Source organism: Neodiprion virginianus, chromosome 2, assembly GCF_021901495.1.
Source record: "Neodiprion virginianus isolate iyNeoVirg1 chromosome 2, iyNeoVirg1.1, whole genome shotgun sequence".
NCBI lineage: Eukaryota > Metazoa > Arthropoda > Insecta > Hymenoptera > Diprionidae > Neodiprion > Neodiprion virginianus.
In genome coordinates, this window is record NC_060878.1 from 27,766,516 (window position 1) to 27,784,251 (window position 17,736).

General features: G+C 37.9%; 2 protein-coding genes and 1 long non-coding RNA gene across 3 annotated transcripts in view; 2 read left to right on the forward strand and 1 right to left on the reverse strand.

The window, feature by feature from the left end:
* LOC124299045 (uncharacterized) overlaps window positions 1-1,014 on the forward strand; it is a 12,002-nt gene extending 10,988 nt beyond the window's left edge. Inside the window, exon 3 of the long non-coding RNA XR_006906930.1 lies at window positions 1,003-1,014. This is a non-coding gene — a long non-coding RNA (uncharacterized LOC124299045). The remainder of the gene's footprint in view (window positions 1-1,002) is intronic.
* Window positions 1-4,336, reverse strand: part of LOC124299042 (facilitated trehalose transporter Tret1-like) — a 28,560-nt gene extending 24,224 nt beyond the window's left edge. The window contains exon 1 of the mRNA XM_046751878.1: window positions 3,910-4,336. Within this exon, the coding sequence (XP_046607834.1) occupies window positions 3,910-3,978 (69 nt within the window). The 5' untranslated portion in view covers window positions 3,979-4,336. The remainder of the gene's footprint in view (window positions 1-3,909) is intronic.
* The window catches only part of LOC124299044 (RING-box protein 2), a 50,435-nt gene that overhangs the window by 25,855 nt on the left and 6,844 nt on the right, over window positions 1-17,736 (forward strand). The window lies entirely within an intron of this gene.

Sequence of the window (17,736 nt, forward strand, 5' to 3'; positions counted from 1 at the left end):
AAGACATTTGGCCGATACGTAGGTGTAACATGTTCACACATCGATTTTCTACGGAGATTTTCAACTTATTCTAACATATTTTTTGTAAATTGATGCAATTATGAATAACTTGACAAAAGAAAAAAATTCATTATACTTGACCGAAAATCAGCAATTCAGTGACAAATTTCGTCAACCGATGATCCTACATTGACTTTGCTTTATTATAAATTATCAGAATTATTTTAATTCCCGTTTTACCGCTCGAGTCTCGAATTGGCTGCACTGCTTTTTCGATTCTGCTAGTTTACCGAATATGTAATGCGGTTTTGAAACAATTTCTCGGTACCCGTTTTATCATCCCAGGTATAACTAATTCTCTACGGTGCTAAAAATACGCACATGACATGCGTAAAACGATCAAGATCGATCACCTTTTACGTTGTACGTATAGTCTTGTTTGTTTCGATCGTTGGTTCATTATTTTCTTTATCTCTCTCTCTCTCTCTCTCTCTCTCTCTCTCGCTCGCTCTTTCGTTACACGTGACCGAGTAATTTTCCGATAACAACTTTGCGGGAATCGTACCGGTGCACCGTAAATCTTATCACCGTAATTATGATTTTTATCATTATATAAAAGTGTAAATATATATTCACGTTGCTCAACGCTATCGAGTTGTTCGTTACGATATAAAACGTTACTGCAATTCCGAATTATCACGTATTGCATTAACGGTGCAACAGCGACATCGAAGATCGGTTCTTGCTTTGAGAAAAATTTCATTTCTTATCTTTGGTATACAATTTTCAACAAAATATAACCACGATACTTATTTTAATATTCTACTCGTGTAAACTGTACACGTATTCCCTTCGGTTACGGCAAGAGAACGGATATAGTCAAGAAAAGATGAGAGGATTGAGAAAATGACAGAAAAATAAAAATATAAGAAACTATGGACCGTGCCTAAAGCGATTTCCATGAAGGATATCCTCTCAATACGGCTCACATTTAACCTGCAGCAACGGAGAGAAGGTTTATTGGTTTATTGTTATCCCCCCCCCCCCCCCCTACCACCCCTATACGGGGTCAGCCTAACAACCGGCGATATTGCGACGACCTTGAAACAACCCCTGGAATCCATGGAATACCTACGATATGGGATCATGGTTTTATCGAGAAATTGCGACGCAATGCTGCTGCTGCACTTGAGCGTAACGATTACTTTATATATACATGTATGTATGTATCCTCCTCCCCGAGACGTCGAGATCACCTGTAGAATCGAAGTTGCAATATCTGCTGCCTCTGAAAGAGAGACCGACGCCTTCGCGCATGGCGGATAGCAGCGATCCATAACCTGCCTTAAACCCAGACGAACATATCGTGTAAATATGCTTGCATATGTATGTGGGATATTTCAACTGCGTAGGCCGACCAGGCAAATTACTACGATTCAAGTAAGAGATTTAGTTTTTATTTGCCGAGTTCCGTCACCATCCAAAACCCGATGATCGATGATTGTTTACGATAATGTACTTACGTGAATTCAAAACATAAAATGACACAATGAACAAATATTTAGGATAACGGAGTCTGACGATTTGTTGCAGGTCTGTCCAAAAGAACAGAGAGAGAGAGAGAGAGAGAAAAAAAAAGGAATAAATTATTATTGAAAATAAAAAACTAGACAGAAATCTTTGTTGTTTAGTTGGACAATTTAAATAGCATACTCATATTTATGTTCTTCGGTAAAAGTACGGTCGATAAAATTTTATCGCGTCTTTTCTCTCTTCTTCAATCCTCCGGAAATAAGCATGTTTTGTATATCATACGGCGAATTCCGCTACAAAGATTTTTTGCTCCTTCTCTTTTTTTACGTCCCGTTTCATTGCGCGTCCTTGCCAGGATCTCGCGTGATGTCAACGGAAATCAATATGCGAACCCGAGTTTATTTGTAATAACATATTATGCGTAAAACAGTGTATGCGCACATAAATATATGTGTATGTGTGTATATATATATATGTATGTAGCGGGAGATAAGGTTGACAGGCAAGTTTTTATGCACGCATCGAATCGTTAGAAAGGTGTTTGCGTATATATATTTACTGCGTGTGTGGGTTTGCATCGCTGATGGACTTTGGCGATATATGCCGACGCCGATGGAGAAAAGTTGCGAGTCTCGAGTAATAGAGAAAATTACAGTCTCCTCAGAGTTACAGGAGATGCTGTGTGTAGGTATACATCTACCTATGCACGCAATCCGATACGGTTAAGGATGTATCCTCAGACGTACAGTCCGATGGGAAATTTCTGCTTAGAATTAAACAAGAGAATTGTCTGTAATGAACAAATCGACGCGAATGTAGTCGAAATTGCGAAACCCGGTTGATGATCCAGAATTAACGAAGAAGGTTGGAATATGTCGTGTAAGGGTTTTGTCGGATATTTAGTAATTGGGAAATCGTTGCTATAACTCGGTTCAACCTTTTTATAATTAAAATTTTGACTTTCGTACTAGTACTTTTTGTTTTGGTCGAATTCAGTTCAATCAATTTCCGGCAGTCGCATCCCTGGACCGCTGTTTCGTCATTATACTGAGAAAAATTTCATTTGTTACAGTAACTAGAAAAGTTGAGGTAAAACAGGTATCGTTAAAAAAACTGTTTGAATATTGTTCGAATTACAAAAACCCTCTCTCATTGTCAGTGTACGTTTGCCATTAGTCGAAGCGTTTTAAGAATACTGAGACGCGTGTACAGTCTGTTTCAAAACAACGTTGCCGAGCAACGAATTTAAGTCTGGCTTGAATTCTGTCGATTACATTTCTCAGAAGTAAGAGTGAAACTTGAAACGGTGGGACCGAAAACACTCGATACATTTACGTTTAGCCGGATAAATGACGTGTCCGATCCTAGATATTGAATAACTCCAGAGAGACGAAAAACAAAAAGTACGCACGAACACCGCCAAGAGAAAAAGAAGGAATCGGAATTAACGTATGCTTTCATAATTCCATCATAACGTCATAATTCCCGCCATTTTTTTTATCACGCTGGTTTATAAGGTTAGGTTAGGTTAGGTTAGGTTAGGTTACGTCGTCACATCGAGAACAAAGTTATTAATTATTCTTTGGAGTGACAGTAGGGTCTGGAACACGAAACGAGTCAGAGATTCGATTTTTATTCTTATTCTCATCAGTTAATTAATCGCGAAGTGTGTTACAGAAACACGATTTTCGGATGTTTCAATCGCTGCGCCATTCGAGCTTTCAGATGCTGTCGTCCTGCTTTTGTTTCCAGTTGGAAAAGTCGAACGAAAAGAGAAGGATTTCATCGCGTGATCGAAGAAATTGACAACGGATGTAATAAAAAAAATCTGGGAAATCGATCGATCGAAGATCGTTCAACCGGTAAGAAATTTGTCATCGGGGTGACTTTTGGCGTATAATTTCGCGTCTGCTGCATCCGTACTTGTGCTTGGACCTCGTCGTTGTAGCCGTTGGTTTGCCGGAGACGGTTGCCAGTGGAACTTTCCAGTCAACGGAACGCGACCGCTCGTTTCGCTCACGTTGCAATCCAACATTAAAGTAGCACCGCGATATGAAATTCTGCGCGCCGGAGAACGTTTTAGGGTTTGAAATTTCGCGAATTTCGACGCGTTTTACCCAATTACGCAACCTCAACGACGATGATGATTCATCAGGATCGATCCGTCGCTCTGTCTTTTTTTTTTTTCTTTCTTTTTTTCTTTTTTTTTCAAACCGAATATAGAACACCTATATTCTCGGTCTTTCGCATCTTCTTTTTTTTATCGCTTGATTGAACGCAACTTTGCCTCTGAGGTAAAACCGTTGAGCTAGTTTTTCAAGCCCTTACGTTATAACGATCCTACGACTTAAGTGTAAAATAGGAGCTGTGACGTACCTTCGAGTTTGAGAACATCAGGCAGACCGGCCATGGTTGTAGCATCTGTCTCCTTTGGGAGGACGACATCTTTTCCACCCTTGTCGAAGCCGCTTTAGTCGATTAGAATCTGCTCCACCAGCTTTCAGGTGATACTTTTCTTCTCAACGATTGGTTCGCTGTTAGTTGGAGACGTTTTCCTTTCGGCGTTCAGGCTTCTTGAACGGGTTTGAAAAACACGTGGTTTATGTTGTGACAGTTGAAACCAAGTGCGCGTGTATGATTGTTGATTTTCTCTATTCACGTATATCCTTGTTTGTTGTTGTAAAACGTGTAACGAATTGAAAGAAGAAAAAAAAAAAAACGAAACTATCGCCAGGACGCGGCGCGTTTGTAGAAAAGATGAAATTCCCGCACTTCAAGCGATATATTACGTATCGTTTTTTACTCTTTTCACTTTTTTTTAAACTATTTATATCTCCGTTTTCTTCAATCAAACAAGTCGCCGACTCCTCTTTCTCTCTCTCTCTCTCTCTTTCTCTCTCTCTGTCTATCTTCCCCCCTTCGACGATGGTCGAATTGACGGGGTTCAAAGGTTGACGTATCGGCGATTATTAACAATCAATAACAAACTCGGAACCGATCGATCGTGTGCACGTATACATTTAAATCTTGTACCGATCGACGATCCTTGTACAAATACACGGTGTTTTCGCGAACGTTTTGTCAGTTGGTTAAACTGTAATTACAGGATATTTTCACCCGGTTCCTTTCAAACGTGGAACAGAAAAATTGTATGCTTTGTGTTTGGTAGTTTGCTAATCAGATCGCGGGCATGTCTTTTATATACACGTCGGCTGCCGCTCGCGGATAAAGCGCCGCCCCCTTTCTCCGGTGGTGGGGACGGTTCGACGACGTGCGCCGTGCAAATTTCTCACCGATTCGAAACACGCCGGGGAGTTCTGGGTACACGCCGACATGCACTTCGAACCTCTCGATTTTCGAACGGCGCGTAGACGAAATCCATCTCTGAGAATAATTTCATTTGTTACATTAGCTAGAAAAATTCAGTAAAACAGGTATCGTTAAAAAAAAAAACTGAATATCGTTGGAATTACGAAAAACGAGGTACGCCTAACCATTTTGCGCTGTTTTCGATATTTTTTTGATTATTCCAACGCAAAATCAGTTTGTAAGGTTTACTCTACTTTTTTAGTTAAATGAGGTTTTAGCGTCAATTTATTGTTGCACGAGCATTGAATTTTCCCAACAGCTGCAAGAAAATATAGCAACAGTGATCGCAATGAGAAAGAATAGAATTATTGTCCTTTTAAAGATTTCATGAATCGGTCTCCAGCCTCTTTGGAAATTCAAAATTGTGACCCGACTTCTGTCGCATGGTCATTCTAATTATTGATCCGCGCTCAAGACAAACGAATGAATTTTTCTTCCGTTTCTTAGTACAATTGTAAAAAACGCGGCGTAGCTTTGTCAAAAGAAAAAAGAACTGAAAGATAAGATTTAAAAAAAAAAGATAACATAAACCTCGAATATTGAGTTTCCCCAAAAACGTAAAAACCCACAAAATGACGACATAACGATATGCGTTTTGATTGCAATTTTAGCCCGAAATTCAATCTCACGTTTAAAACAGCCAATCTGCAGGGTCATTTTGATGTCTGTCAAATTACCTAAGAGGTCAGCGATGTAGGTCATTACGTCAGAAGAAAAGGACAGCGATCATCGACTCCCTTTAGTCGAATGAAAAAAGGTACATAATCGATTTAAACCTAAGACAATAACAAAGTTTTGTTAGTTACGGTGCAATTTTGGTTTTCGCGTAACCTTGACGAGGATCGAAGGGCATTTTTGCTACCTTGCGACGCGACGCGACTAGTCGAGACGATGAGAAGCAACGGCTCGTTTATCCTCAAGTCCCATTATACAGTTAGTTATATGTCACGCAATACGATACTTCGCATGAATTCGCGCGAGTTTTCGCGTACGCAAACACACGCCTGTACTCGAGCACATCCACGATGCGCGTGCAATTAATCCTCGACGTAGAGAGTGGAAAGATTTTACGTTATTCTGCACCGCGGTCAGAAGGATATCCTGCTGTATGTATGAAATTTGTAACGCGGATGTCTGTTGTTAGACTATTTTCGAAATCTGATATATCCTCCGACTCTGAGCATATTATAATTATACACACCTATAGGTTGGACGGTCTGAACTTTTTGTCACGACCTACGCGTTCTCGAGAAAGAAACAAGTCTTAGTTTCTACCATTATTAAGGATCAATCGGGATCTACGGTAAAGGTTCCCAGTGGCTCACTATTTTTTTGAAATTAATACTGGAACGTGTTTCTTTTCCAATCAAATTTTATGTGCCAATCACTGAAACAATCGATACATTGATCGCAGACGCATAAAGTGTCCGTATAAAGAAAACTTGATTCAGTTTTCATTTTAAAAGAAATAAATAAAAAATAGCAAGCCCCTGGAAACCCATTAATGAACTTTACTGCACTTCGGACTACGACGCAGTTTTAAATCCGACCAACGTATCCGGTTTTTTATAATTGTTTTTTTTTTTTTTCTTTTGACAGAGTAGCTGAGTAAATTTTGCAAATTTAAACACGAAGTAGACATTAATTATCAATTTTTTTCGTTGAAAAATATTGAGAAATGTGAAATATTCATTAACTGCTCCTGATTATATATTTTTTTCGAGCCTTGTACTGGCGATTAGAGATTCTTTGATTCGTTTCTTTTGTTTTTTCAATTACTTTTACGCGTCTTTACACATGCCGGATGTTTCATTTACGAAATTATAATTGTGCTCGTTGTCATTTGCCTGGAGTCCGTGCATCAACATATCAGCCTAGAATATGCGGGAATTTAGATTTTCTTCAATATGCCAAATTTGAATATTCGAATCGTCGAAAATGTGACGAATTCTTGAATTATTATTATTGTTGCTGGTGTTGTCGTTGTTATCATCTTACCAACAAAAAGAAAACTTGAAAAAAAACCACAAAAATTATTCTACGCAGATTTCGATATTACATTTGAAAAATTCGCCCTAACAAAAAACTAAACACACTGATCGAGGTTGGTTGCACTTGCTAGCTCCATAATGGTAATTTGTTGAACAATCGCGTCTTCGAATCGCGTGATCTGTCGTGAATAGAATTTTGGAAATATTACTACAGTATGTAATACACGTATAAAGAGCTAGTTGTAAATTCAGCCGAGCGTTAACCGTCGTTTGAACAAGTTTCGCACATACGCAGACTTGTTGCGTGAGTTTGAAGAGTTTCTAGCCTAATATCAACCGAAATTTTGTATTGGCCCAGACGTTTGGGCACACATAGCATAGTAATTTATTCAACCGTCATAATTCGTGATCTAACATTGAACTGATCAATTTATGCCCTCAATTACGGACAATACACATGTGTGTCTTATACGTATATACCGTACAGACTATGTCTGCTCGTCAAGCAGAAAATAGTAAATTATATTTAACACTTTGTATGTACACATTTACGTGCCTTGACACTAAAATTATGTAAATCTAGTACCTGCAATGCATCTGTGACACGTAAGTTATTGTACTAATAGAAAACGGTCATTACGCACAAATTGCGACAAACTTGTTTTGCCGACAGATAACAATTAACTGTAACCTTTCTGAGTTAAATTAAATATTTTTTATGCATCTAATTTTTGTCTCTTTGATTTTTTTTTTTCAATTCCATCTCATTTGGTATTACAGAATCAACTAACTTAGGTACGTTTATAATAGTTGCAGAAAACAAATTCACGAAAATTCTCAACAAATTTAACCACTAATTGAATATCACCGACAATTATCAATCACAGTCGTTCGAATACAAGTTGAGAAAATGTGACGAATGTCCGGCATGCGTCATTCTGTGCCATCCCGGATAACGCAATTCTCGTACAGTTTCGGCGATACCGAATCATTACTTTGGTACAGCATGTGACCAATCTGTGTTACATACGACAATGTGTAACACATATCCATCCGACAATCTATCATCGATCTCTCTTTACGCCGGATATTTAATTGACGAAACAACAACTCGTGTCGTTTCTTCTCGATAGATGTTACTCAACGTGCGTTCTTTTCTACATCCTCTTCCTTACCTCCCCTTCACTTGCAATCGAAGAATCGTCCTGTGGAGGTGGAGAAACAAATTTTAACCCTTTTTTTTGTCATTCAAAAATTTAAATCAATTCAAATCACCGATTCGTTTAAAAACTCGGGAATTGATAAGGACACGTATAAAAAAAAAAAAAAAAAATACAACGAAAGCATTGGTATGTAGAATCGGGTTTTTGAGCCCTTTTTTTGCACTTCAGATAAGTGGACTTTGATATTTGAAGATATATATATTATACAACAACGTCGAATTCTAACTGCGACTGTTGTCAATAAAATCAGTAAAGTCAGTGTTATATTCGTTGTATTAAACAGACTCTATCCTCGGCATGCGATGAAATTGTGAATTTTCATTCGGCTCGTAATCTGTTGTGATTGATGTAAATATTGTTCCCAAATTGGAGCAAGAATAAACACTTAACGTGCGTGAATTATCCGTTATTATCCTTAATCAACGCGCGAAGGCGATAAAATATATCCGTGTACATTATCAACATTCTGTATTCATAGTTTCACGATGTAAATCGTAACAGGTTCATAACGTACACAAAGACACAGCGATGTGTAAAATAATTACGGGCGAAACAATCCCGTGCTAAGCGCATGATCGCTTTATCGTTGCTATCGTAAATTTAAGCTCTTTATTAGTTCACATGTATGTACAAAAAGTCTAATGCGATACACCTCAAGAGTATTTCACAAATCCAACGCGCACGCGCCATTGCGTAACATCGTCGAACTACTTTGAAACAGGTATAATAATTTAAAAGAGAAATGTATAATCAGGTGTGTCAGCGTTCAGCGAAAACCGAGGCGTCGTTATACATGTTACATTATATAAAAGATTGAACTAAAATTGAACAAAAATTTTGGCATCATTATCTCGAAGCAAATGTGTTATTGGAAGTATACACGTTAGATGGCCGCGATGACCGATGACGTTTAGTCAATGTTTCGAGGGTGTCGTAAAGATGGTTTATCTGTAGTGTGTACGATGGAATCTTCGCGTTTCATCGTCGCCGATTCGTAAGCCCTGGCTAATGTTAGGAATATCTCGAGGATTTTCATACGCGGATCGCAACAATCGCGTCATCTTCTCCGTAGATTGTCAAGAACTCATCGCGGTAGCTCGCATTTTGTTGACGAGATAAGCGTGCCGAAAAATACGGATTATTGGACCCTTTATCACGCGGGTGATGCTTGTCTTTCTCGTGTACAAGTGCAATCTTGTTTTACACACGGTTTGATGTCATTCCGCCGTTACGTGGTTCAAACTAATTAAGACACGGAGATACACCGAGCAATGAAACTCTACGTCATGTTACAGGTTACGGTTCGTCCACTGTAAGTTTGATCACCTTTCAAGTAATTTCAAATCAAACGAACAGTCGGTGAGACTTCCTGAAAGTAAATTGGACACGAGACTGAGGCCAGCAGCCAAACGTTTTTAACGCTGTTTCGAATAAGGTAGCGAAGTGTGAAAATCAACTCCCAATGCTTTACGAAAATGAAGTTAGCAACGTTACTGTAACGATGCACGTTCAGGAGAAATCCTTAACTCGCATCTTTAGGATCGTCTGATATTTTGTTTTACTTATGTTTCGTTACGTTAACTTTACTAACTTCAGCCCCCAAATGCTTTTATGGAATTATTAGGATGAAACTCAACTGGATTTTTCTGTTTCTAAAAAGTTTAACACGTTTGGCTGGCAACTCTGGCTGTTAGCTTGAGCTTCATAAATCTGACTTCCATTTGTGGCGATATAACCGGTCAAATTCTGCCTTGGTCTATACACTTGTAAATCTACGACGTGGTTCGGCGCTCGTGTTTCTTTTTTATCTGTTCGATGGCAATGAGCCGCTAATTCTATGAAAGTACCTCTTCACTTTGTACGCATCACTCGTCACAGCTGGATTCGTATGATCGAACGATTCGGAACTCTGGCGATTAGCGGCTGAAGGTACTGTTCATCGGAGTGATTTAGCAACGTTATTGAGACTCCGTCGATTCGTAGTTTTACGCTTATGCGATTATACTCGGTGAAATGACGAATTGGCAGTCGGGATTTGGATGTAGAAAATTTTGCAGGGTGAGGAAGAGTAATCGTAGTGTTATTGACCGCATAATACTATTGCCAATATCTCAATGCCATCGTAAGATAAGAGGTTCAAAAATAAATTACTGACGAATCGAATTATCTGACGAAAATAATTGATGGCCCAAGTCATTCCCGCATTTTTCCTTCAATGATTCCCAGATTACCTTCAATGCCAAGGCAACGATTCGGTTATCACGACTGGTTCGGTTTTTTTTTTTAAAAGAGGCTGAGGGGCCTTGAAACATGGTCTAAAACAGTCGGTCAAAGGTTTGACTGTCTTTTGATCCAACGGTTTGAAATTTTATTGCACAATGTGAAATCTCTCTGAATCATCCGAAATCTCTCTAACTCTATAACCAAAGGCGTTAAGCACCTTCGTTCGGTAAAAGCTGACGACACCAAGCAATCGCATGTCTTCAGACCATGCAGCTGTGGATTTGAGTGTATTGTTTCCTGACTCTGTACGATCAGTTATCGAGACCGTATATCGCTGATCAAGTATATTTCCTCTCAACATGTGTGTGATGTTCGAAAATAGAGCGATTAAGCCTGCAGCGCAGATTGCAGACGACTGCGGATCATCGATCTACGTTAAAACATCTCTGACATATTTTTCTTCCATGTGTCAAAGCCTTCGTCTAACATCCTCCAAGAATTTAATCAAGCTCGAGTCTGGGTCAGCATTATTTATATATATATATATATATATATATATATATATATATATATATATATATATATATATATATATATATATATATATATATATATATATATATGTATAAATTCTGAAACCCCGTTGGACGTATCAATCTGACGAAATTCCTGACATCTTTGCGACATTTTGGATAAGACTGGTCGTTTGTTTCAGTTTTTGAACAGGCGTAAACTGCAACTTTATAAACTTGTGTACTTATAATTATTTGACTCAACCTCTCCAGTCACTTGATTCGTCACTAAAATCCGACTTTGAACAAATTTTCGACGGAAATGTTTTCCATACTTGGTACAATTTGGTTTTCACATGGATCAAAGAAACTCTGTACCATTTCGCGCCACAACTGGACCAAGCAATGGTCACCATGACTGGTTCAAAAATGATCAATCGCAATTAAGTCTATTTCAATGACGTCATACGAGGAACGAACGAGATAAACCAAAACAGCATCGCATAGATTCTTCTCTCGGTATTCTCTTTTTCAAATCCCATTTTAGGGGGATTGTTTTTTTTACCCTTTTTTTTTGCATGATATTCATTCTTGCAAGACAGATGCAAGCTTCGACCTTGAATTCGAGACTGCAACAGGCAGTCGGATCGCGGAAATCGAAACGCTTCGCAAATGCGTTTCGCCATAACCGACAATGGGTTGGTTCTTCTCCCCGTCTGGAGATGCCATTTTTTTTTTTTTTCCATTTCTTTTGCCACCCACGCTTCAACTATTTTCACACGATTACGTATCTACGTTATATGACGATTCCCGTTTCTACGGCACGGTATAAAATACTGCTAGAACATGTGCTGTCGAGTATTGATTAGTTATTCGACGTTGTTATTATCGTTTCTCTGTACAATTACCTGCCTCTACACTTTTACTTATCTGTATCATTTATTTATGTTTTACTCTGACGTGAAATGTTACAAGCATACAGCGTTGTTGACATTTTTTTTTTCCTACTTCTTCTGTCGTAATTATACATATATATGTATATAATTTATTCAGACGGTGGATCTGGGCTATTCCATAGATTCAATGTTCGCGATAGATTTACGTTGAGAATTTATGATTTTTTTTTTCCCAGAAGAAAGAAATTCTACAAGTAAGTGAATCTTTTGAGTCTGGAGAGGAAAATGAAATCTTCGATAAAATAATAATGGCTGTATGATATAAAACTGTCGAATTTAGACGAAAAGAAAACGATTATCACAGAAATTGAGAAATCCGAGATTACTCGTTTGTTTTCGGCTTCTTACTTTCATTCAGCTATAGTTTCGTACGCGTATGTATAATCGATTAACCACCGGTGTTACTTTTGTCCAATATGCACCTACTGATGTACCCATTCCGTATCACGCGGCTAACTAAAACTCTTAATAAACATAAGATTAATTAACACGTGGTTATCAGTGCGATTTCACGATCATCATCCATCCATCCTCGACGAAGGTCAATAATAAACGGATAACCGACTCCGAATGTTCAAATGTTTAGATTATGTATACACCACACCGTGTGTACATTGTTGTACATATACTTGTGAAATGATATGACGTGGTGATAAAAACGCGATGTTTATTGTTGTGAAGGCGACGAGGAAACTTGATGATGATTTTTTTCTCGACGATTCATTTCTTTTTTTTTTTTAAGAATTTTCATCCTTTGTTGAATTATTTTTTTTTTTAACAATCAAAGTTTTTCACGCATAACTTCGTGTTATTCTTTAATCGGTATTTAGGTTTCGAAATTCATCACTGTTTATAATAATTAAAAACTCGAATAAGAAACGTTAGAATTTAAGTGAAAGTTTATTGTGTCATCGAAGAAAATTTCACCGATAAAGCTGTTGACAGTCTGTCGTTTTCATTCAAGACAAAGTGTATCTCTAGCGAACATTAGCGTCCGCAAATTCGCGTCTCGCGAGGTTGACATCTGTTTTTTTTTTTGTTTTGTTTTATAAGAATTCCCCGCATGCTGGATGAATAATCAACTTTGCGATCAAGCGGCAGCGCCTTTCCTGATCACACTCCACGCGACGGCAAGGCCGCGTCTCCTGCATCCGCATTTTCGACGGCCGAAAATCTTGCGGTAAAAACCTGTTACAGGATGACGGAAAACGTTCGCCGGAAAACGATATCTGTTGACACGGCGTCGAATCGTGAGCAATTACGGTACGGATGAACGATCGATCGTTTAAGGATCGATCAAGGCCGGTCGATAATTTCGGGAATCTTATTACCGGCCGATACCGATGCGTCGGTAAAACAGGGCGATCGTTTCGATCGATTTGGGGAATCGGTCGACGTTCGGAACTTCGGAACGAACGCCGTGAGATATCTACATCGTCGTATTTCGATCACCGGCATCACACTTTCGATAATTAATATTGTGCAAGTGAGAAGCGCGTGATGCAGGCGTACCAAAAAAAAAAGACATTCGTTTGCCGTCGTTGCGAATTCTTGTGACCGTGCCTTCACGCAAAACCACTCACTCTCTCTTTCTCTCTCTTTTTCCGTTTCTCTCTCTCTCTCTCTCTCTCTCTCTTTTTTTCCTCTTACCCAACGGGAAAGGTGATTGAACGTGGTTGCAGTCACGTTTCCATCGCGAAATACGACGCCGCGTGAATCCCGTGCATGCCGTCACGACTGCCACCTAATAATCCGTGTCGACCTTCCTTTCGCAACTTTCAAGGGTCGTAAGAAAGGGCACGCGGAAATAACTCAAGTCTTGATCGCTCATGCTTTTATCCCTGTACTGCGGTTTATTCACTTCCCGACGTTTTACTCATTTTTTCCTCATCTGTGAGGCAAGAGGTTAATTACGATCGTGACGATCGAAGTGATGATTGTTGCATGATAAAAATTGTTCTCTGTGTCTGTGGAAGTATAATCTTCCTTTCACTACTTCCGTGGTTCAATGCGCGATATCAATTTTGGATGTATCCTCAAATTTGCAAATCACCGACGAGACTCCAGGTGTCTTGTTTATTCGTCAGGTTCGGCGACGCCCAGGGAAAACCTGGAAAACTGGGAAAACTCAAGGAAGTTCTTACAACAGGGAAAAATCAGAGAATTTTCAGTCTACCGCAGAAACAAACTCGTTCTTATACATGGTAATATCCATCTTGAGAAAAAAGATTGTACTTAATACTCGTATTTTTTTTAATTTAATTAATTATTAGACGGTAAATTATTTGCTAGGTAATGTTGAAGGTATTAGTATTGATGTGTAAAAAAAAAATGTTTCATACATGTTTCAAATATATTTGAAAGGTGACTTGAAAAATCCTATTTTAAGGCTGGAACACCTTGAAAAGTCAGGGAATTACATATTCCAAAAAGCGTACGAACCCTGGTCATATTTTGCGTGACTAATAAATTAATACTCGTTTCCTGAAAAATTCTGCAATTTCTAAATTACGCCGTTACGATCATATTTCGACAAAGGGATTGAAATATCAACCGTGAAATTTATTAACCGATCCTTAGGCGATTATCGGCAATCCTCGACTTGGTCCAAACTTGGGTTATTGATTGAAAAAAATTTAGTACAATGAGAAAAATTTCAACATCGGCTTTCCGACCATTCGAAACTTTGTTGTTTGATAAAATTTTGATTTCTTTACATCAAATTTCGCCGCCAAATAATTCGGAAATAGGCGCTTTCGGAACATGTCAGATTCGCAACTTCAAACGCCGCCTCTATTTCCATGGAAAAAAAAATCGAAGCTTGATTTGATACTGATGCAAAAATTAAGTTAGTTGTAGTTTAAAAAATTTGTTGCTTCTTCTCTTCTTCACCATATCATCAAACTTATTACAAATTATCGTCTTGATCATTTACTTATCGTACAATTACGCTCACACGCGATTGCGCCGCGGTTCCTCAATAATAAACCAATAAAATGCATTCGCAATGTCTTATACGTATCATCGTTGTGTGATTCGCGTGGAGGAGAAGCTCTAGACGCGCAGTTTCAACAAAAAAAAAAAAAGAAAACTTCAGAAAAACAACCTACGACGCAAAGATGCGGAATTTGAAATTGAAAAACGACGAGACGAAGCGTCAAACGTGTTGCATGCGCTTTGGCGAGAGAGAGAGAGAGAGAGAGAGAGAAATGGAACTAAAAAAAACAAAAAAAAAAAAACAACAAGCAACATGAATAACGACGAAAATAATATAACGCACGAATATATGGCGTCCTCGTCAATGAACGGAAAATTTTTCACCGCGTATTATACGTGGTATTTAGGAGTTGCATGTGGTCGAGGATAAAAGTAAATTTGCCAGCGTACACTTTATGCGCATATAATAAATTTAACCGGAACGAGGCTGACGCATGTCTCGAATTTCGATGCACCCTTGTCATTATACAGTTATGCATTTTGTCTTGAGTTTTGTAAATCATATTCACATGCGCTGTTCGACTAAAGCGTCGCTGATGAGAAATATAATTATTGGAAAACAAAATCACGGGAACAAAGTTCGCGAGTTTTTTTTTTTTTCATTTTTTTGGTTCCCCCCTCTTTTGCAAGGAAAAGCGAACTTGTGAATTACAGATTTGAAACAGGTCATTGACTCATGGATTTTTCAAACTCTGGCTCAACTTTCTTGACGTTACGATGCAGTCTTGCAGAAGTTGAAGAACTCGTGCGAATGATAAATTTTTATCATTACGGGTTTTTTTTTTTTTTTTTCCTCTACCGTTTTGCTTACGGAATTATTGTACGTATTGACTGAATCAACTCGTGCGCGATACGATAAATTAAATCTAATTGTAAACGATTTCGAATCCACTTACCTATGAAAGTCCAGACTTGCTGAAGCTACAGTAAAATATTCGTTTATTGCCATGAACAATAAACGAGTAATGAAGTTTTCTTTATTACGGATTAATGAACGCAATTTATCGTTTTATCGCCACTGCGTGATAAATCTTTTATTTCATATTCTTCAGGGTAACATAAATCGTTATTGTTATAGATCAGTGCTCTCTTGTCAGTTCTGCATTATGACCGTTAAATTAATCTGTACAACAATCTTTTCGCGTTACGATTATCATTGCACATGATATTTATCTCTTATGTAGAACGAAGCTTGGATCTGAAAGTCTTCTCAATTTTAAAACTTCGAATATTTAGTCAACTTTTCGACCCTGGATGTTAATCATCCTCAGGACACTTGTTTATTACAACTGTTACAAAACATTTTTTGGGGTTAGCATAAAGGTACTGACTTAGTACAATTTTCCAATGAAAAATAGAAATCGGCAAAGACTTTAAGAATTACAGCTTCACATCATACAGTATTAAATTTACATTTAGAATACGACGTTACAATTTTTACGAATACTAGAGAGGAAATTTTCATTTCCCATTTAATTAACATGCGAAAATAGTTTGACTTTGATTCTGAATTTTGTTTTTCAGTAACGAGGCAATGTAAACAAATGTTAGACGCATATTTTTGTAGGGATTTCAACGTTCTACAAAAATGGTCTTTTTATAATTTTTTGATAACTCAACTCTTTCAAAAGTTATTCAAGTTCGAAGTTGAAATCACGTAAAAAAACAATTTTTTCGAGATTAATAGCGAAAATACTAGACTTGAGACTTATCACAAAATACTCTGGGTTTCTTTTGTAAAGCATTTTAACCACTATAAAATCATGTCATTCAATTAATTTTCAACCTTGGCAAATTTATTTTGCAATTGTTACAAGTTATAATATGTAACATATGTAATTCCAATTTAAAAGCAGCGTTTTTTAGCAAAAAATAAATCTCAAGTTAAGAATTAATAGAATGACATGATTTTAAATAGTGGTTATACGTACGTTTTACGTTTATTGCAGCAGAATGAAAAAGCAAGAGATATTAATTTACCCCCTCGACTGTTGCACTGGTCCATTTTCTGCTCGCTTTCTCTCGTTTCCAGGCGTTTCTTCCCTCATATTTCAACGCCTCTTTCGAGATTAAATTCGAGTCAATATGACGAAGCTGAGCGATAGATCGCCCCTCAAATTCTCCGGCATGCAGTCGGATCTCGTCGTATCAGCTCGCCCCTCAGAAGATACTAAACCACGTGTACTTACGTAGATATTATTTACGTACATACGTATTTCATAGACACGCAGAGTTCACGTGTCGATACGCTATCTAACGCTCATTTCTTATTTCTCATTCGTTTCTCTTACGTTGAGAAAGAGAGGATAGAGGCTGATAAAAATAGACGCGGGCTCTTGTGACGTGTGATCGACACGTGAAACGCGAGTGCATCTTGTTGACAGAAAATGCAGAAAAGTTATAAATCAAAGGGAAGAATAATCGACGCCAAATCCTTCGTTTTCTCTTTTACTTTGTACTTTTACTTGTACTTTTCACACCCCAAACTGTCCGATGAATTCTTATCACGATGAATTTTATACTGCGGCGTTTTTTCTTTCCATTTCTTCGTTTTTCTTTTTTAGACCACCGCAGGTCGTTGATAACGCGATCAACTACACGCTGATGATGACCCGTGGAAGAAATTAAGCCATCTTATATGTAAATAAACATATGTGACATAACGGAAATGATTAAATTTGGGCGTGCTCTCCGATCCGAATCTTATTGCATTTCCTACTTTTGTTTATTAGCTTATCATTCTTTTTTTTCATTTTTTTTTTTTTTGGTCGTGATTATAACTTGTTTCTTTTCTATCGTATAACAATTTCCGCAGCCTTATTTCAAACTTCTTTCTTGACTGGAATTTTGAATTAGTAATAGTAATATCAATAGAAATGTTCTCTGGTGTCCGACTGATATGTTATCAAAAGGTGAAATGATTTTAAAGTGC